The sequence below is a fragment of the Folsomia candida genome, unplaced genomic scaffold (assembly GCF_002217175.1).
Source record: "Folsomia candida strain VU population unplaced genomic scaffold, ASM221717v1 Fcan01_Sc015, whole genome shotgun sequence".
NCBI classification, from domain to species: domain Eukaryota; kingdom Metazoa; phylum Arthropoda; class Collembola; order Entomobryomorpha; family Isotomidae; genus Folsomia; species Folsomia candida.
In genome coordinates this window covers 670,962-693,888 of record NW_019091207.1, presented here as the reverse complement: position 1 = coordinate 693,888, position 22,927 = coordinate 670,962, and the positions used below count along the sequence as shown (strand labels likewise).

Sequence of the window (22,927 nt, the reverse complement as noted above, 5' to 3'; positions counted from 1 at the left end):
GACATTTGCAATTTGCAAGCGGCAGGTTTTGCATAAGAAATTCATCAACCGTGTACGTGTCGTAGCTGGTCTGTTATTGACTTTGTCATGTTTAATTACATGCAAGCAAGCAACATTATTATGTAAACATAAAAGTCGCAGCTACCTGTCGGCAGCAGACGCTTTGTAATCTTGGCTCGAATCGTTGTGCAACAGGATTCCATGAATTGCTTTCTTCTTTGAACTGCGATATTCTTTTATGGCTTGACAGATAAATACGTTCGTGGAATTCGTTCGTATTTGCTCTGGTTTTATTAATGCTGGGCATATTCTGTATGTGTTGCTACTTTTAGTAGCAGATTTACATACATAGATATATATGTACATAAGTTTGTTGTATATTTACATTTCTGAAATTTGTGTTGGTGAAGAGAAAGAGTAATTATTGAGAAAGTCTGGCTTAAATTAGGTTTGAATGAGACGATGTAAAGAAAAACAAATTGAGTGAATATTACAAGGGAGGTTTTCTAGTGGATGATCTCTGATTTTGAGTAAACAAGTGTCAATCGATGACAAATTTGATTAGGTTGAAATTTGTGAAAGACATGATCTCCCAATGGGCACGTTTGGCAGAGATATTTGCATCCGAAGAGGGGAAAACGCGCAGTAAATTCGGAAAGTGTAAAATTTGTCGACTTTAGGGCGCGTTTTCTCCTCTTCGGATTCAAATATCTCGGCCAAAAGTGCCCATTGGGAGATCGTGTCTTTCGAAAATTTCATACTACTTAAATTTGTATGAGATTGGCACTAATTTGCCAAAATCGGAGAGTATCCGCTGGGAGACCTCCATTGTAAGTATTTCATATTATTAAATGCCATGCACAAATATGCAAGCAACATACCGACAAATACTCTGGATTAGATCGACAGATCAAAACAACCAATCGAAAGGAATTTAGCGAAACATTGCGATTTTTCGTGTCTCATCTCAAACACCTTCACTTCATACTTTAATGACTTTCGCACATTTGCATACAATCCAAAAATCTCTTTATTGTGAGAATCAAAGAGAAAGTAAATTAAACTTGAAAAGCAAAAACTGCGATATGGCTGTGTTACATTTAGTCTGATATGGGCAATGAACGCGCTGTGGTATGTAATTTGCATAATGTAAATACATACATACAGATATGCGCTTATCTTAACCAATGGTGGATTGATGGATGCTTATTTGTTTCTGCCTCGTCTGGCAGAAATGCTACCACAATGCGAAATTTAATTGGACCTTTCGCCATCCTTTCTCCGTCCATCGATTGTCTCATGCAGGAGAAACGATCAAGTTACAAAGGATTTGATTTCGATGCAAGTATGTAATTCAAATGGAGTCGAACTGAAGATGAGTAAATGAAATGCAAATTAGTGATTATTGTTAACCAAGAGAGTTAATAATTAACGTAGATTCCCAATAATGGCTTCCTCACTGATTGAAACGGAAAGTTTTCGTGGTGAGACGACGACGCGACGAGACATGAAACTTTGTCCACATGAAACTTTGTTGGTCGAATTTCAGGCTAGTAGAATTGCAAAATTTGAAATTCATTGGTAGCTACCTACGTACGTGGTTTGGTGCTCAAACAAGTGGCAAATAGGGTTCTTGTGGTATGTGCGGATAGTTCAGGGGCGGCGGAAGTTAGGGGACATTTGCCTTGTTGGATAAAAGGAGAAAGAACTTATTAACATACAACTTTCCTGAATTTCTGGATGAAAAATGTCCCCCTGCTTCCGACGCCAATGCGGCTAGTGAAATGGAAGCCTTAATAATAATGGTATTGACCTTGGTTGCTGCATACGTAAGGACTCGCTGTACATGTCAATTCTGTGTGTCGCCCAGCTATTTCTGAACCTTTGAAATGTATGTATGTACCTTCAAATATTTGGATTATGTATTGAATTGGGGATAAAAATAGGCTCCGTTCGTTCAGAGTTTTAATGCAAAATCTATCCGCAAAAGATTGGGGAATGGTATAATAAGTTAGCATTCTGTCATAAGAGGAGATTCATCGCCCCAGCAACTGCAGTGGCCGCGGAAGCCGTGGGGACATGGGGGACGTTGACATTGTAGGATAGGGAGAGGGAAGGGTTTGTATAAGATTTGGAGATGATGGGGACATCGAATATCCGAGGGGACATTTGTCCCCACGCTTCCGCGGCCAATGAAAATTTTTTTCCGACGCACTTCAACAATATTGACTGATAAGATAGTAACGTATGTAGTAAAGCCCTTTGTGCGGGACGCTTTTCCATCCCCAAAGTAAATGCGAGCCAATCTATCAAACTCTCAAAAAAAGTAGAACGTGCTCCAAATTGCCTGCTCTCTCGACAGGACGTATGTATGCAACAGTACAATTTTACAACCATTTATCAAATGTGGATGGATGTATGACCGTGTGTTGATGTGTGGAAAGTAGTGTTTCGGGTGAAAGTAGATAAAGACCACTTCAGAGAAGAAATAACGGGAAGAAAGTGGTTTCTTGCAGGTAAATATTTTGACCTGCACGAAATGCAAGGCGCAAGAAACTACGTCCCGCCGCTATGCTTCATACCGCGCGTGGCAAGATGGCGCAAATTTCAAGCACTTTCTCCCAGTTTCTTGCACCTCGCATTTCTTGCATTTCTTGCTTTCCAGTGCAAGAAATGTAGCAAACCCGCAAGAAACGAAACACTGGTGTAAAGTAGGAAAAAGTAGGCTAGGTTATTTTTTCGTGGGCAATCCACTTTACGTTTGTATGTGCATACACACAATCTATTTAGGTATGAATCTTAGGTGACCTTTCTCCACACAAAAATTGGCGGTGTGGTCGTTGTACTTTGCGAAAAATGTTTACCACGAGTATTCTAAATTGCAAAAAGTAGTCATAGGGTTTTTATCTGTGCAAAGTCATACCTTTACATCCATATGCAGTGGCTGCGGAAGCGTGGGGACCAAGTCCCCACAGTTATTCGACATCTCCATCATCTGCCCATGTTATATAAACCCCTCCCTTCCCTATCCTACAATGTTAATGTCCCATGTTCCCACAGCTTCCGCGGCCACTGTTCATTGCATCGAGCTAGTGATGCGAAGACGGTATTGCTTTTGGTGAGAAAGGAATAAATGCTATCGATTCATCCAGCAATCCATCCATATCAGAATTGGTTCTGGATGAAAGTAAACAGCAATTTGGGAATTACAATGCAAGGATTTTGGCTGGAAGTGAGTGAGAAACGTGAAATTATGTTAGGAAGGAATGGATCGAGTAGTTTCCCCTCTCTACAACAAGTGGTTGTCCGTTTTCCGTTTGTTGGTCGAACTAATTCACTTTCTACGACTACTCGACTTTCACTCGAATGGTAAATATCTGCAGCCACGAGATATCCACAAATTGCTAGTGATCCCGATCCACTTCTAAACCGCAGGGTGAGTCTAGTCTCATGCCATTCCTTGTTATTGCTTGCCTTCCAACCAAAACCTGTGTGCTGTACACTTGCACAAACAAAGTTGCGTACATATCATCTCATTTCTAAGCTATTAGTTCGATTAAAGTTGAATTGTATGGTGTTATTGTACGTATGTATTTGTGATACGGGGGCATTTGAAGAAAAGTTTGTATGTATGTACAGTGGCCGCGGAAGGTGTGGGGACATCTGGGGACATTAGCATTGTAGGATAGAGTACAAAAGATGGGCAGATAAAAAACAACCGTGGGGACACTGTCCCCCTGTCCACATACTTCCGCGGCCACTGCGTATTAGCAAAATCCTATTGAATCATTAGTTATCGGACTACATATATGACTTCACCGGTACGGTAATAACGGGAATTACTGTATAGTAAGTAAGGAAGTTGTGGTAATAAAAATTTACCACTCAGAAACAAACCATTACCAATCCCGATAAAAGTTATTCCCAAATCTATACCAGTACTTGCATATTTTTAACTGTGTCTGTATATGGCAAAAATTTTGGCAAAAATATGTTGCAAATTTGCACCTAGACATTTTCTGCATATGTTTAATAATAACTGTGCAACACTCCGTTTTAATGGCACCCATAAAAGTGTCACGAAAGTATTGTGCATCATTCTAATTGCCATACAGATTAGGGAAAGTCTGCTGATATTAAGCTTTACCGAATTACCTTTCTACACATTATATAACACGCAATTTTATGCAATCTAGCGTATCAAACTCACGTATAACATATACTTCACCACTTTTACGTAAATCAAATTTCCGTCAATCACTCATCATCCCAGAATTTTCAAATTGTTGGAAACTTTCTCTTTGTTCCACAAAATTCGCATCTCTCTCTCTCTCTGACATAAATGTGTACACTCTTAGAAAATTGGTATTGAATCATTACCGACCGGAGTACATATGTGACTCTACCGGCACTGGTATTACCGTTCAGTAATGTTGTGGTAATGAAAAATTTACCACTCAGAAACAATTTACTACCAATCCGGTAGGAAATTATTACCAAGTCAATACCAGCACGGAGTATCTACCAGATTTTTAACAGTGTATCACAAGTACGGCTTCGTAAGTGCATCCATTCTCTCTCCACAAGTTTTTATCACGATAAAAATGATTGTGTGTACGACAGTAAGTTGAAACTTTAGTGTCGACATAATCCAATCCCGCATCAACGGTGATGCATTCATATTCCAGCCCAGCGTTAGTGAAACGAGTCGTGTACAGTACAACTTTCACCGTGAAGAGAGAAATCCCATCCCTGTCCTGTCGTCTCCCTAAATTTAGGCGGAGATGAGTTGAGCAAGTTGGTCGGGCTAAGTTTTCCTCGGCGAACGCTCTAAACCCAGATCAGTTGTAGTTTGTCTCCCTCTCGGACCGTTTGTAACAAAGAGAAAGCTCAAACACTCCGGCTCACCAAGCACTTTCACCGATTTCCTTCTGCACCATAAATTCCAACCTGGTTGACTTGACGGTGTTTGGATTGATAAATATCCATCCTGCATCACAACAACAAATAACGGCATAATCTCAGCTCGACAAGGTAGGTGTGACCGTGCATAGCATGCATAGCTTTAAACCCGTAAAACAAGCCAATTTCGTTGCTGGAATCAATCAGGTGTAAGGGGGCTTTCTCTTCGAAATGGTTGAAGTGGCCGCGGAAGCGTGGGGACAGAGGGATAATGTCCTCACGGTTATTCGATATATTCATCATATTTCCATGTTTTATAAACCCGTCCCTCCCCTATCCTGGAATGTTAATGTCCCCACACGTCACCACACCTTCCGCGGCCACTGTCTAGAGTTTGCATAGCTATTACTCAGTGGCTGAGGAAGGGTAGGGACAGAGGGACAATGTTCCCACGGTTATTCGATGTCCCCATCTTATTAAACCCTTCCCTCCCCTATCCTACAATCTGAATGTCCCCAGATGTCCCCCCACCTTCCGCGGCCCCTATACATGCTACACAAATAAATTGACTCGGACCTATTTCTGGCCCGCAGCATGGGGGAAATGTTGCCATTCTACGTTCAATTTTCAAAATGTTGCATATATATTTGTTGCCAAACCCCCCACGACGCGGGTGGAATTGCTCTTTTAGATCATCACACGAAGCGTCAGTTTTGGTTATGGTTGACTTTTCAATGAAAGTCAGTCAGCCAGCCTGGTTGAGAGGACACAATCAATTTTCAAAGGGAGAATATATTTACGGACGGAGTGGAGGACAAGCCACTTAATTCAATACTTGTGGATACGGGCCTGCCCGCATTGACGAAGGCGCAGATGGTGTTTTGCCCACTTTTCCTCATACGTACGTACAAGAGGACGAAATTAGGAGAATCCTTTTTAGACGGTGGCGAGAACGGGAGGGCGTTGCATTCATAAGTACGGAGAGAAAGTTGGGATAAGATAATATATAGGAGATAAGGTTCAATTTTAGCATATTTCTTCCCCTCCTCATCCATCATTACGTACAGTGGCCGCGGAAGGGGTGGGGACATTAACCTTGTAAGATAGGGGAGGGAGGGGTTAATATAAGATGGGGAGATGATGGGGACATCGAATGACCCTGGGGACATTGTCCCTCTGTCCACACCCTTCCGCGGCCACTGTTCTTTTGGCATTATCATCACTATTGAGCATATATACGCAGTGGCCGCGGAAGCCGTGGGGACATTAACATTGTAAGATAGGGGTGGGAGGGGTTTATATAAGATGGACAGATGAAAGGGACATTAAATAACTTTGGGGGTATTCCCCCTCTGTCCACACGCTTCCGCGGCCACTGATTACACATTTGTTTAGTCCTCTATTTACATAGTATGTAATTTTATCCTGCAGGAATTCCATGTGGATCAAGAGCAGCGCATAGTGCAGCCATTGGACGGACCGTTTGCCAGCTTGCCAGAAGTTCGAGAAGTCTCATCCAGCGATTTGTCGTCATTTGAACAGGACGGAGATTACTTTACGGAGCACGAAGTCATGCTGACGCACCAGTCGCGATCTCTGCCCCCAGCCCATCCCATCCCGGGTCAAAGATTGAACCGCACCCCGAGCATTTCCTCGCAAGGGTCGCAATTGGATTATGCTGTACTCAAGGTGAGCAAGTAATTTCGAAAATGGTTTCGTATTTACGTGTCATTCTGAGAATGAGTTGTTGTTTTTTGCAAAATGTATCATGATAAGAGTAAAAGAAAAACATGGGTACTACAGTGGCCGCGGAAGCCGTGGGGACATTGGGGGACATTAGCATTGTAGGATAGGGGAGGGATGGGTTTGTATAACATGGGCAGATGATGGAGACATCGAATAACCGTGGGGACATTGCCCCTCTGTTTCCTCGGCCACTGCTCTTTTGGCATTATCATCACTATCGAGCATATATACGCAGTGGCCGCGGAAGCCGTGGGGACATGTGGGGACATTAGCATTGTTGGATAGGGGAGGGAGCGGACAGATGAAAGGGACATTAAATAACTGTAGGGACATTCCCCCCTGTCCACACCCTTCCGCGGCCACTGGTAGAAAACATCCAAAATATAGACTATGCATAATACATAATACATCCGTTAATACGTCAATTTGCGACTTATGCAAGCCTTTGCAATATAAAGATTATGGTGATAAGTCAACATCCTCTTTCTCTCTCCTGCTCGATTCCGTGTTTAGGCAAGAAATTTCCCATCTGTTGCTCTAATCTTTCGCCTCGCGGACAGTTCATGAACGCCGAGTGAAAGAAAGTGAATGGAAAATAAGCTTGGGGCATATGTTGCGGATGAACGTGATAAAAATAAGTCTGCTTCATTACTCCAAGACGAGGTAATCCTGGGGACGACACGGGACACGTTTGTCAAGATAAAGGCTGTCCATACAATGACTTACTTATCATTTTAGGAAAATCACTGCCTTTTGTTCCTGTGATTAAATAATGCGTTCCACTTTCTCTGATAAAGTCAAAAAACAAATAGGATAGGTTTCATGGGTTGAGAGGATATTTGGTGAAAGTAGAAGGAATTTAGGCTTCTTTGTTATACAAGGTTTTTAGTAATGACATGAAGGAAAGTTTAGTTTGAGACGATAATGCATGATAAAGTAGCCATCATTGTTTTGGGTTTGCTACCCATTTCTTGCACTGAAAAGCAAGAAATTCTAGGTGTAAGAAACTGGGAGAAAGTGCGAAAAAAATACGCGCCATCTTGCGACGCGCTGTATTAAATATGAGCGGCGGGAAGTAGTTTCTTGTGCTTTATATTCAAAATAGCTGCAAGAAACCACTTTCTTGCCGCTATTTCTTGCAAGCAGTATTTTGTTACTTGCGGGTTTGCTCCAATTCTTGAACTGCAAAGTAAGAAATGCAAGAAATTCCAGGTGCAAGAAACTGGGAGAAAGCACAAGAAGTACATTTGCGCTATCTAGCGACACGACGAATGAATTATAGCGGCGGAGCGTAGTTTCTTGCGCCTCACATTTCTTGCAGGTCAAAATATTTACCTACTTTCTCCCCGTTATTTCTTGCAAATTATTACTTTCACCAGAAACACTAGTACCCACTGTAATAAGAATAGTAAGAAAAAGAATCTTGCTTACAACAACCTGTTGGTACTTACACCATTTTTGTAGCAACGTTACCTACCTAACTTTATACATACGTACATCGCAAAATTATACGTACAAAGAGAAAGCTAGCAAGAGAAAAGCCAAGTAGTGCGCACAATTTACTCTCTTCAAAGAAAGCTCCGAGTCGGGGACTCACTTGAGGATTGATTTTAGTTGATGTGATAAAGGAAAGCCCGCAGCTATTTACCTTACGTCATGGTATTTGAGTTTACACGGATGATGGAGAAAATGGGAGCACCACAGTGGAAAATAATTACTATTTTGAACGGAAATTCAAAGCATTTTAAGGATGATGAACTTTTGTTTTGATGTGGCGGAGAGGACCTTGAATTTCAACCAACAGCGCTTTAAGAACACGATCCAATTTGAGTTTATGTATGTAATCATTGTTCCGCAATAAAGTGTGAAATCTACGGGTGGTTAATTACTTTTGGTGTTTGGGATTAAATTGGAAGAGTAAAAATAAAATATGCGTCGTCGTTCGGGGGGAGATGATTGGCGCGTGCGGGAGGCGTGGGGACATGTGGGGACATTAACATTGTAGGATAGGGAGGGCGGGGTTTATTAACATGGGGAGATGATGGGGACCGTGAGTGGGGACATTGTCCAGTGGCCGCGGACATACCGGGACAGACGGACAATGTCCCCCCGGTTACTCGATCATCTCCCCATCTTATACAAACCCCTCCCTCCCCCATCCTACAATATTAACGTCCCCACATGTCCCCACCGCTTCCGCGGCCATTGCTGACATATGACGTGTATCTAATTCGGTTTTCTTTCCTTCCTCACAGGGCCACCGAGGCTCGTCCCCAGCAATTCGAACATTCACACCGGAAGGTCTGAGCACCGGCGTGTCACCCCCGGACTCACCGCCCCTGGTTTATCACGGATCTCGGTCCCCGTCACCAATCACAAACGTAGGTTTCGCATGTATTTTCTCTCACTTTCACATGTCATTCCTTCCTTTCCATGTGTACGTGACTTCTTTATATAACCTGACTCTATTCATTCGTCACTCGACCGTGACAACGTCCAATTACAAATTAAATATCTACATATACGTCGTACTCTTCATCATCAAAGCGATTTACTTGTTTGTTGACAGTTTAAATTCTGTGAAAATGAAATGAAATTAAACAATGTGAAAAGAGCGTAAGAGCTGAAATCTGATAAGTAAATAGTACATTACAAAGTGAAGGTTAAAAGGTGCATTAGGCGCAGTTAACGATAAATTTCCAGGGTATGTACAGAACAGAAGTGTGCTTACGTAAAACAGTGGCCGCGGAAGGGTAAGGGGGACAGAGGGGGAAATGTCCCCACGGTTGTTCGATGTCGGCATCATCCGCCCCATACCTGTTCAAAAATTTAGTTTTTATTCAAAAGTCAGTCATCAAATTCTGATGATCTTCATTCACATTCAGTCATTTTCTTTCAAATTCATTTCATTTCATTTTCATTTATCAGACTTCATTTCTTACTTCGCCCCATGTATTAAGCATAGGGTGAAAAATGAAATGAGTGAGAAATCTTTCATTCACAGTCATTCATTTTCATTCAAATCACAGGAAATTCATTTTCATTCATTTTCATTCACCATCATAATCACTCAAATGAATGAAAGTGAACAGGTATGATCTCCCCTATTCTACAAAGTTAATGTCCCCACACCCTTCCGCCGCCACTGCTTGCTTACATATGCATATTTTTTATGTAAATGCTCAAATTATGTCCTAAGGACAGTACACTAATTAAAGCTGGAGTATTGGTTTCGTAAACCGAAACTGAATTCTACGAACTGTTTTCAACCTGTCGGATTACATGGATAGGAAATTTTGGGATGAATATCAACCCACACTTTCTGCTGGTCTGGGAAATAAAGTAATTACATAAACTAGGCCAAAGTTGGGGAGGGAAAGTCAAGGATTACTGGGAAGACGTCTCGATTATGGGATGACATGAATAGAGATACATTTATTGCCTCGTGATCTGGTATTTTTGCGACCTTATTATGAGTTTTGTCCAGATTTTTCCTGCAGTAATCACGCCGCCGTCTCTCATTTCATTCAGCGGTACGGACAGATTTACAATCCGCATCCGCCCACACATTTTTCTGACCAAGCAAACCTGGTGAGCGAGAGAGATGTGTTTTTCTAGGTTCGGATGTAATAATGATCACCCCATTGACGTTCATTTTCGGTCGGTAATTGTCCCATTGTGTGGCATGTTAAGATACTTGGGGGTAGATCAGAGCGACATGTGTAGTGGTGGTGGCAGTGGCCGCGGAAGGTGTGGGGACATACGGGGACATTAACTTTGTAGGATGGGGGAGGGAGGGTTTATATATGATGGGGATATCGAATAATCGTTCGTGGGGACCTTGTCCCTCTGATGTCTCACGATTCCGCGGCCACTGTTATTTTTCGTTGTCATCACTATGTGCGTACAGTCGCCGCGGAGGACATGTGGGGACATCTGGGGACATTAATACTGTAGGATGGGGGAGGGAAGGGTTTGTATAAGATGGGGAGATGATGGGGACAATGAATAATCGTGGGGACATTGTCCCCCTGTCCCCACACCCTTCCGCGGCCACTGGTAGTGATCGTAGATGTTATTAGTGTTATATTGTAGAAGCCGCAATTTGACGGTTGCTATCTCTCTCCTCTTATTTAATCCAAACTGACTTATGTTTGAACCGGATAGTTGTTGGTGGCACAAGCCAACGCATTATTTTTATGGTTCAGAGCACTCAGGGAAGATTGCGTCCAAGAAAAAAAGAAGAAGTACGAAAACAAATACGCGACGGAGAGAGAGAAAGGACACGTACTTATTTACCACTCTTGATGAGGAGACATCATGAGATAGCCTTGTTTTCCTCCTGTCAGAATGGCCCGTGTTCTTTTTCTTTCGATAGAGAAAGAAAACAAGAAACTGATTTAGTGAGAAAGGATGGAGAAATGTGCTCGAGTCAAGGTTATCTTGAGGGCTGGCTGGGCTTTGGCCAGTGTTCTTTCGGGTGGAAGTAACCGCTTGCAAGAAATAACGGGGAGAAAGTGGTTTCTCGCAGGTGAATATTTTGACCTGCAAGAAATGCAAGGCGCGAGAAATTACGTCGCGCTGCTATACTTTATACGGCGCGTGGCTAGAAGGTGCATATTTTATGCACTTTCTCCCAGTTTCTTGCACCCCGAATTTCCTGCATTTCTTTCTTTGCAGTGCTAGAAATGTAGCAAACCCGAAAGAAATGAAACACTGGGTGAAAGTAGGCACTGCTAACCACGTGTTTCTGGTGAAAGTAGCCACTTGCAAGAAATTACGAGGAGAAAGTGGTTTTTTGCAGCCTGCAAGAAATGCATAAACTACGTCCCGCCGCTATCTTTTAAACAGCGCGTGGCTAGATGGCGCATGTTTCTCGCACTTTCTCCCAGCTTCTTGCACCTCGCATTTCTTGCATTGCTTACTTTCCAGTGCAAAAAAAATCAGCAAACCTGCAAGACCCATAACACTGCTTCTCTTTATCAGGAAATATATCTACAGGGAATAAATGGAGAATCAGAAAATGCTTACTTTCTCCAGGGACGCAACAAGTGACCCGTCTCGATACTGCCAGAGTGAAAGTGTTGATCGATATCCATTTTAGTAGCGAGCACGACTCTGTGACAGGCAGGAGTATAATGTACTTTCGCAAATGGAAATGAGACCAACGGTACGGAAAGAAAGAAGTCGGATTTAGCATTATTCTCCTGTTATCGTCACGTTTCGAAGGCACACACAAAGTTGAAGAAACTCTGAATGTGGTGCGAATAAAAAAAATCCAATCGAATTATTTGCTTCATCTCGTGAAAGGGAGCGAATCCATGTATGTACTTACTTTTCAAGTGTCAGTTTAGTCACTGGTAAACCGACTCGACGACTGCGACAAATCTTATCGTTTAAGGCTGAATACAACAGGTTATCAGTGGCCGCGGAAGCCGTGGGGACATTAAAATTAAAGGATAGGGGAAATATGGGTTTATATAAGATGGGCAGACGATGAGAACATTGAATAACTCTGGGGACATTGTCCCACTGTCCGCGTACTTCCGCGGCCACTGTTATTTTAGCATTATAATCACTATGGAGCATGTACATGCAGTGGCCGCGGAAGCCGTGGGGACATCTGGGGACATTGCCATTGTAGAGAGAGGAGTTTACATATAGGTAACATTGGCAGGTGATAGGGACATCGAATAACCGTGGGAACATTGTCCCTCTGTCCACACCCTTCCGCGGCCACTGACTACAGGCTATACAAAATTCGGTTGAAAAGTGTTCATCATATTATTGCTATCACGGCATCCTTTTCGTTATTAATAAATGGTCAAGTGGAATGAACGTGACTCTGCACTTGGACATTATTAATTGTCATTCCAATCAAATAATTGCGACTTGTGTGCCTCATCTTCGCTCAGAGAAAGATAATTTAGTTGAGTGGATGGTACAGATTTTAGCTCAAAATAACATTCCCAACTTTCCCCTATGTACTTATCACGGAGAAAGCAAAATTTCTAATTTAGTTTCTATTTCTTTTTATACTATTAAATGTAGGATGACAGATTTGAGCTCAAAATAGCATTCTCAACTTTCTCCTATGTATATGCTTATCATGGAGAAAGTTAAGTTTTTCTCTTGACTAATTTAATTTGCATTTCTTTTTATATTACTGAAAGTAAAAGATGATGGATTTAAGCTCAAAATAATATTCTCAACTTTCCCCTACTTACTTATCATGCAGAAAGAAAGTAACATTTCTCTTTCAATTTGTAATATTAGAAGTACTACATGATTCTTGAATGAGGAGAGCCTTCCTAACTTTCTCCTTGACATAGGTTAGCATTAGTAGTGTCGCTTATCTTTAGAATTTGACCCTAAAACTGCGTATGTATGTACTAATGGTTTTCCGTGCTAATCAAATGCACCACTCCATCCTAGACATACTTAATTACAGTGGCCGCGGAAGCGTGGGGACAGATGGATAATGTCCCCATGGTTGTTCGATGTCCCCATCATCACCCCATCTTATATAAACCCCTCCCTGTCCTATTCTACAATGTTAATGTCCCCAAATGTCCCCACGGCTTCCGCGCCCACTGCATTCGTACACAGAGAAAGCAAACCCCAGAGAATAATTCGCACTTGAGCCGCCGGGATGAGAGGGCATGATTCCACTCAAGGAAATAAGATAACCCGAAACGTGTGTGGAGACTATTTAATTAATTTAATTGGACAAATGTCTCCCCCACGGCGGGCTACTGCTTACGAGACGAGTACGTTATGCCATCTACACCACGTCGTCGAGTGACCTCCACATACAGTACATACAATGTCTCCCATGTCATTATTTTTAGACTTAATTCCAGACTTGTCCAGTTGGTTGGAAAAGAGGTTCAAATTTCCTAAGTGATCCCGGTCCCCTGTCGGACATGATATTGCGGCATAGAATTTCTTTCCCACTGCTGAATGGATGGATTGTGCAATGCTTTTCATTCGCTAAGTATTGACAGTAGATTCAAGGTCTGGTTGGCGGGTGCAGTTGCGACAGATGGAAGCAGTGGCCGCGGAAGGTGTGGGGATATTAACATTGTAGGATGGGGGAGGGAGGGGTTTATATAAGATGGACAGATGATGGGGACATCGAACAACCGTGGGGACATTGTCCCTTTATGCATACCCTTCCGCGGCCACTGGACAGAAGGACGCCGTACAAATACAAAGTATGTACATATGGCGTTCAATCAACATTTTTTCCATAAATGGACATCATCCCTCTAATTGCACCACCACACCTAAGCCATTCACTAAATATCGCTGTTACATATATGAACTGCCTGCACCATTGAATTTATTTCGAGCGAGGTCAAGGTTGCTTAAAAGGTCTCTCTGCTAAAATAGAAACTCAAATTACAAATTTTTCCAAGCGAGGGTTTCCCCCTTTATGGCTAATATTTCTTATTTTACTTGTCTTTCTGTACAAATTTCTTTGATCGAGATCAAAGCAGGGAAAGAGAAATAAGTGAAAATCACATCGTGTTTAAGAAAGGTCTCATATTTCTTTCATTTGGTTGGCACTTTACTCGGGGGAATATCTGTGTAAGAAAAGGGCAATTTTCTTTTGATCCCGTAAATTGAAGCATGATCAAAGTTTAATTAATTAGTGTTTCTTATTTATAAGCAATAAGTGAAGAACAATTTGGAATTATTTGTTCTGCAAAGAAAGACAATGCGCAATTGTTTGATTTTTGTATGTTCTTATAGATAATTTACTGCGTTTCTACATAATATTTTTGTCAAAATTGAGATGCAAAACGAAATTTTGTGAAGGTTAGATATGTAATATGCAGATAATAATTTCCATTTTCTCTTCGTCTTTTTCATGTTGATTGGATGAAAGCATTCTTTGCTTATTAGAAGGCACGTGTAAAACAATAAGTGAAGAACAATCCGCGTTATTTGCTTGTTCATAAGATGTGCATTGCCTGGTTTACATATGTATATGTACATATAATTTTTTAGATATGTTTGTCAAAATTGAGACGCAAAAAGAAATTTTGTGCAGAATATGATAAGCAGACATAATAAAATGCAGGTAATGATTCCCAATTGACTTGTCAAGTAGAATTGATGAAAGCTTATCAGAAGGCACATGTAAAACAATAAGACAACATCTAATAAATAAAGAACAATTCGAGTTATCTGCTCCTACGAAGGGAGAGGATGCGGATTGCCTGATTTATGTATGTATGTACATATAATTTACTGCGTTTCTACATATTTTTGCCAAAATTGAGACGCAAAACGAAAATTTGATCAGAACATGATAAGCGGAGATATGGAATATGCAGATAACGATTCACATTTTCTCTTTGACTATTTCACGTTGATTGGGTGAAAGCATTCTTTGCTTATTAAACTGCACGTGTAAAACAATAAGTATTGAAGAAAAATTCATGTTATTTATTCGAAAGTACGAAGGGATGGGATGCATATTTTATTGTCCAATTTGTACATAATTTACTGTGCTTCTTCATAATATTTTTGTCATAGTTGAGATTCCACAAAATTTTAGTGCATGATATGCTCAGCGGAAAGTAATAAGTATGCAGAAAATCAGGTAAATTTTCTCTTTGACTTTCTTTGCGATGATTGAATCAAAGAACGCCTTGCTTATTAAACTGCACGTGTAAAACAATAAGTAAAGCATGAAGGGATATGATGCACAGTATAAACCATGCAATTATGTATAAACTTTATACACAATTTAGTGTGCTTCTTCATCAGATTTTTGACAAAATTGAGACGCAAAAAGATATTTGATAAGCTGAGGTATGCAGATAATCATTAACATTTTCTCTTGAAATCCTGCAAAGGGATGAAAATCCAGCAATATCATAATTTACCGTATTCCTTCACAATATTTTTCTCAAACTTGAGACCCCACAAAATTTGTATGATAAGCCGAAAGTAATAAGTACTTATGCACATAATAATCAGTCCAACTTTCCCTTTGATTTTCTCCCCAATGAATGGATGAAAAGCAAGCCTTGCTTATTAGGTAGTCTGCTTGCACGTGTAGCAGCGGTCGTGTAGCAGGCAACGTTACGCCCGTGTCAACCTTATCTTTTTCAAAGTTTGACATTTCTACACAAATGAACACACACGTACACATGTACAAAGATAGGAATCATTACTGCAAAAGAGCGTGTGTACCTATGTCGAGATAAATTGTCCGTGCTTTCTCTCTACAAAGTCCGCTAAGAAGATATCAACAGTTTGCCGAAAGAAAGACGTCACCAAGTACCTGACTTTCCAGAAACTTTGCACAAAATGTGTGCGCACTTTGCGGAACAATTGATCATTTCAAGTTCTTTCTTACGACTCGGAATATTGATGAGAATGAGAGAAAGAAAAAGAAACCTGACTTGGTGAAAGTCAGGGTTTGATTTTTTTTTTCTCCAGAATAACAACCAAACCACCTCTGCAATCTTGGGGAAAATAACTTATTATTCCCCGAAAACCGTAGAAATGCCGCATGAAATCCCAACTTATTTAAAGGGCAGACTTTTTTTATTAATTTCATTTTTGCTAAAGATTGATATTTAACCTGCGTGCTGACGTGCATTGCGAGAAAGTTTTTTTTTCTCCGGATTTGCTAAACCGTTTTCAAGTTGATGCAAGGAAAATTATTTCATGGAAATGCTTAATTATTTATCCAGTGGTATAACTATGTTCATAAATTCATGCTTGACAATAAGCGAAATTTCCTTTTGAAGTTGTCCTTGGTCGGCAAGGCACGTGGACATTGAAAGAGCAGCAGCAGCAGCAGCTTGCTTTCATAATTGGCCACCCAACAACTTGTCAAAAGTTTATTTATAATTTACTGGAGAAAGCAGGGGACCAATGACGTGTTGGTTATGTATTTCGCCACGTTTGTGTTGATACAATAAACAGCAGCCGTGTCCTTCAAGTAAGGATGAAAGTAATTCATCTCTCGTTTCAAAGAACGTTGTAGGACCAAAACGACAAGATTTTTCTTTACCTTTGCTTTAGCCGAGAATATCAAATCAAAAGAAGCCAAACGAAATGTACGTACGTATTTGCGAGCTAGGCCGCGGATTCCGGGGGTACATTAACTTTGTAGGAGAGGGGGGAAAGGGTTTGTATAAGATGGGAAGATTATGCGGACATCGAATTACGGTGGGAACATGGACCCTCTGTCCACACACCCTTCCGCGGCCACTGCATCATGCACATATATTTGAGTAGCCTGAATTCTCCAGTGGCCGCGGAAGCTGTGGAAACATCTGGGGACGTTAACATTGTAGGATAAGGGAGAGGGAAGGGTTTATATAAGACGGTGAGATGAGGCGGATATCGAACAACTGTGGGGACATTGTCCCTCTGTCCCCACGCTTCCGCGGCCACTGTATCATGCACATACATTTGAGTAGCATGAATTCTTCCAGTGGCCGCGGAAGCTGTGGGGACATCTAGGGACATTAACATTGTAGGATAGGAGAGGGGAGGGTTTATATAACATGGGGAGATGATTCCGACATCGAATAACCGTGGGGACATTGTCCCTCTGTGTTCCGCGGCCACTGAGTACGTACATAAATAATATTGAAGTCAAGGTGGTGGTCCGACTGCGGAGAGAGAAAGAGAGATGAATATTAGCTCAATGCACAACTATGCACTAAAAAGAAGCCGTAGGTTAAAGAGTAAATTAAACGAATTGTATTGTACGGTGGCTCATATTTTATTAAATTCTGGCACCATTTGCATTTAGAAAATTATGTAAAAATTCCAGATATCAAACTTTCACCGGGTATGTGCATCTGGCATGTCGAAACTGTATAAATTAATGTAATTGTGCTCCTGAAACCGCACCGAATATTCTATTCCCTTGACTCGAATTGTAACTCAACGTGAGAACGGGGCGGCTGTATTGTGAAATCATGCATAATCGAAATTCGACTCTATTTAAATCGAATTAGGGACAGGGCGAGATGTCATATTTAACAGTTCACGGGATGGATTTATTAGCTAAAGTTCTTCAATTAGAGACTAATAGCATTGTACATAATGCACGGCGTAATTTAATGGAGTTCTATCCTTTATGTACGACAATCAGTAAATATGCTTACGTAAGGTACTTAAAGAGATAGCAAAGGTAGTAGCGTTGCATTGGTGACGATATGATATGCATAGTGCTGGCCTTGTGATTGATTGATCTGCTAGTACGGGTATACATATGCTACAGTAGCCGCGGAAGCCGTGGGGACATGGGGGGACATTAATATTGTATGTTGGATAGGGGAGGGAGGGGTTTGTATAAGATGGGGACATCGAATAGCCATTTGGACATTGCCCCTCTGATCCCACCCACGCTTCCGCGGCTAATGGTCTTGCCCACGTATACGCTACGTGTATATGTGTGTGCAATAGTGGCCGCGGAAGCCGTGGGGACATCTGGGGACATCAATGTTGTAGGATGGGGGAGGGAGTTTTATGTATAAGATGGGGAGATTATGCGGACATCGAACAACCGTGGGAGAATTGTCCCTCTGTCCCCACCCACGCTTCCGCGGCCACTGGTTATTATGCATGCTGCCAATATCAGTAGAATTGTTTCGATTTTATGCCCACATCATTTTCCGATCATATTTAATGCGTACTACAAGGCTTGTAGTACAAGCCCAGCACTGAATATGGGCGAGTGAGTAATGGGGGACGTAGGATTTATGGAACTGAGACAATCAAATGAAATTGCATGGCGTTGACATTTCATACGATGTTTGATTTCTTGCTTGGTCCTCTAACCTGCTTCAGTCATGTAATGTTCAGTGGCCGCGGAAGTGTGGGGACCGAGTGACAATGTCCCCACTGGTATTCGATGTCCGCATCATCTCCCCATCTTAAATAAACCCTTCCCTCCCCTATGTACAATATTAATGTCCCCACATGTCCCCACACCTTCCGCGGCCACTGTACAACTTGTGGACGTGGAATGACGCATGTAAGCGAACATTTCGGCGAAGTACTTATTGACAGGACAAATTCCACACACGGCGGAAGGATCGTAAAGTAAATTTGGGTCACATAAATAAGTGTGTTATTGAAAAGGACAGTTGTCTTGATAAGTAAGAGCTCGGGACGTGTCACCTGTCCGAATTAGGGATTACTTTTTGGCGTGAAGTTAGTGGTGAAAGGAGCAGTCGTTGAATTTCACTTTCTTTCAGATTCGTGCAACATCTTTGGACATGAAGGGTGGCTCTACTTCGTCAAACTCGTCCACCGTGGATCTCAGGATTAGCCCATTGTACGACAGGACCTCCTCACAGTCGCAAAACTCTCTTAATTCCCTCAGTGACAGGACGAACATTCCAATGTGTGGGGTCGGACTGAGGTAATAAGTCGGAAATAATGGAGGTCTTCAAACGTATGCTTTCCAATTTTTGACAAACTAGTGGAAATCGATGGCAAGTTTAATTAGTGTGAAATTTGCGAAAGACACGATCTCCCAATGGGCAAGTTTGGCAGAGATATTTGCATCCGAAGAGGAGAAAGCGCGTCTTAATGGCGACAAATTTTACACTTTCTAAATTTACTGCGCGCTTTCTCCTCTTTGGATGCAAATATCTCTGCCAAACGTGTCCATTGGGAGATCGTGTCTTTCGCAAATTTAATACCAATTAAATTTGCAATAGATTCACACTAATTTGGCAAAAACCTGAGAGCATACGCTAGGAGACCTCCATTGCAAATTTCATGCAAATATTTTCAAAATTTGTACAAAGACATTTCAATTTTTGACAAGTAATTTTCTATCTTGTGAGTAGACGCTCTTCGCGATGTCTGTCTCCCCTCCTGATTCCACCAAGGTCACCGACAGCATCGGATGGGTCTGGTCAATCTCCGGCCCCTCTGTCGCCCCTCTTGGGAACGCTGCAACTGGAATTGTATCAGAAGAAGGACGTCAAAATCACTCTTCCGGGGAGTAAACAGCCCGAAGCGAATCTCGACGATGGCTCAAAACGTCTTGGACAGCTTCGTTTCCAGCTGAAATATGACTTTGACAAGTCTGATCTCCACGTCCATGTCATTGAAGGTGCGTACATAGAGCTTAAAATGTCTTTAAATTGAAAAGCCAGCTCCAGGGTTTCATTTTCTGTGGGTTTGCTACATTTATTTGCACTGCAAAGAAATAAACGTAAGAAATGGGAGGTGCAAGAAACTGGGAGAAAGTGCAAGAAATATGACGGAATAGCGGTGGGACATGGTTTCTTGCGCCTTGCATTTCTTGTAAATCGTCAAAAAATACCTGCAAGAGGCCACTTTCTCCCAGTAATTTCTTGCAAGCGGGTACTTTCACCCAGTGTTTCGTTTCTTGCGAGTTTGCTATATTTCTTGCCCGGCAAAAGCAAGAAATGCGAGGTGCAAGAAACTGGGAGAAAGTGCAAGAAATATGCGCCATCTAGCCACGCGCCGTATGAAATATAACTGCGAGGCGTATAGTTTCATGCGCCCTGCATTTCTCGCAGGTCAAAATATTTACCTGCAAGAAACCACTTTCTCCCCCTTTTTTCTTGCAAGTAGTTACTTTCACCCGAAACACTGGCCCAGTTCGCCTTTGACACTGATACAACCACGAACATAACGTCTTTCAAAATAAAATTGAAAATGAAATTATGGCGTGATACACATTACAGTGTGACTTTCTCCGTGAATTTCTCCCTCTCTTTACCTATACGTATATGCACTATATCCATTAACATTGAGTTAAGTCGAGGTGAGTGAGTATTGTACAAAATAATATTCTTTTGATTTTCACTTTCCCGTTCACGTACGTACATAAACTGGGCGTAGAATTACATCCATACATTTTATGCCACGACTTTCCCAACAGGGAAAGTCACTCTGGAGCTTGATTCTTTTCGTAGTTGCATTATCTCCGACATATTATATCTCTCTTTGCTTCTTTCCCCATCTCCCAGTTTTGGTCGCAGTGGCCGCGGAAGGGTATGAACAGAGGGACAATGTCCCCATCATCTGCCCATGTTATACAAACCCTTCCCTCCCCTCATCCTACAATGTTAATGTCCCCCCACGGCTTCCGCGGCCACTGTTTTGGTCGGTCACAGCAATCCAATTCGAAATGCTTTCAACCTCGTTGTCGTCGTCCTTCCTCTCCTTTCAGGGCTGCATTGTCTGTTTGACTTTTCATCTCATTTCACTCCCGACTGTTCTCTCTCATTTTACCGTATAGCGTGTAAGGTAACAAAAGAATTGGACGGGGAAGAGTCCTTGGGAATGCACAAGATGCTTCTTCCTCTTTTCATGAGAGACTTGTCAACTACATACTTGATTTGTATTTATTTACTTGCTTGCTAGCCAGCTTGCTGACGGAAATTGGGAGAAATTCCGTCTTGACAGTTTTGAAAATAAGTACGTATTTATTAAGGTCTCATTGCATGTGGGGTTTTAACTTAAATTTGTGTGTCTCAACTTTCCCTTTTACACGCATTCAAATATCGAGTTTGAAACATGTCATTTCTGAGTGTTTTTTTGAAAAATAAAGATTTTATTGCATCTAAAAAAATAGATCATTTTTAGGCCCGAAAAGTTATGAGGTTAGAATTATTTTTTTTAGAAAATAGAAATAAAATACATAAAAAATAACAAGAAAAAATTAAATATGTTCTCATGAAAGAAAAAAAAATCAAAATTCGAACCTCCTAACTAACTTTTCGAATATAAAAATTACAGATTTTTGAATACAATAAAATTGTCATTTAAAAAAATGCATGGAGATTAACAGGTTTCAAAATCGTCAATTCAAGAAGGGAAAGTTGAGACAGGAAAATTTAAATTCTTCAAAACCCGCATGCAATGGACCCTTAAACCAGCGTACTTTCCATGTTGTGTGACATTTTGGGTGGAAATCATTAGAACACTTTCTGTGTAAGTACATATCAGCGATACGATACGACGATATCATTATGCACGTCGAGTCGTTTGTGTTTCACGGTTTGGTTTGATATCCTTAGAAATTCGAGTACACTTTGGTTGCAATAAATTCAAACAGCTTGACTCTGTTTGTTTGGTTGGATTTGTATGGACTCGTTAAATCTGGTATTCTGCTTGGGTGGGTTTGTACTTATGTGCATAAAAATATACGCAAGTCTGAATGTGACAGGTCACCTTAAAAATGTCCTCATACAAATAAAGGTACATATGCATACAAATGTTCATGTCATAAGACTTGCATCGCACTACTTCAATATTAATACGGTGTAGTGACAAGGGGTGTGTCAGGCTTGTTCGTCCCTGATTTTTTTGCAATATGTGTAACTCCACACAGCTATTAAATACACACTTTTACAATAACTTTTGGTTCAAAACACGACCCAGTACACAAAACTCGCCGATTTTTTTAAACCGGTCCCGTTTCCAAATCGGATTCGGATAGTGAATCCATAGATTCCGCTGTGGAAAAGGGGGCGTTTTTGTATTTTAAAGTTATAAAAATCAGTGATTTTTGCGAGTTTTGGCCTAAAATTTATTTGTATTTAGGACATGTTGAAAAAATAATCCGGGACGAACAACCCTAACACACCTATTGTAACATGAAATGTATGTACATACCTGCAGTAAACAGATCTCATCGTTGAACAAATATCCACTTTCTCAACCTTGAAAACTGACACTAGTTGACCCCCTATCAATCCCATCCTAGAGACCTAGCCCAAAAGAGCTTATACATTTAAAAAGCAAATTGCATAAACGAATCCAATCCCTTTGAAGGATCAGCAATATAATTTTAAATAACAAATGGCCTTCGTTCGCCAAAGTATTAAGGTTTGAAAAGGAATTTTGTGTACGTGCATGGCTCCCATTTGTTTGAAGTTTTGAGAACAGGTATAAAATTCCAGGGGGGAAATCGATGCTTGAAATTTCATGATAAACAGATTTTTTTTTTCATATTCCCAAACCAGTCGAAAATAATTTGGGCTTTCATTTCACCATAAATAAAATCACCCACCACTAATTCTTCACCCTTTCAACCAGTGGCCGCGGAAGCGTGGAAATAGGGGGGCAATGTCCCCAAGGTTATTCGATGTACCCATAATCTGCCAATCTTATATAAACCCTTCCATCCTTTATTCTACAATGTTAATGTCCCCACGGCTTCCGCGGCCACTGGGAGAATTCAAGCTACTCAAATGTATGCACATGAAGCAGTGGCCGCGGAAGAGTGGGGACTAAGGGACAACGT

The 22,927-nt window shown here is 41.2% G+C and overlaps 1 protein-coding gene across 2 annotated transcripts in view; it reads left to right on the top strand.

The window, feature by feature from the left end:
- The window catches only part of LOC110856334 (synaptotagmin-7), a 54,406-nt gene that overhangs the window by 23,911 nt on the left and 7,568 nt on the right, over positions 1 to 22,927 (top strand). For both annotated transcript variants that reach the window (XM_035856925.1, XM_022104818.2), the window contains 4 exons: positions 6,334 to 6,591; positions 8,904 to 9,029; positions 18,891 to 19,057; positions 19,491 to 19,759. In XM_035856925.1, coding sequence (XP_035712818.1) covers positions 6,334 to 6,591; positions 8,904 to 9,029; positions 18,891 to 19,057; positions 19,491 to 19,759 — 820 coding nt within the window. The remainder of the gene's footprint in view (positions 1 to 6,333; positions 6,592 to 8,903; positions 9,030 to 18,890; positions 19,058 to 19,490; positions 19,760 to 22,927) is intronic.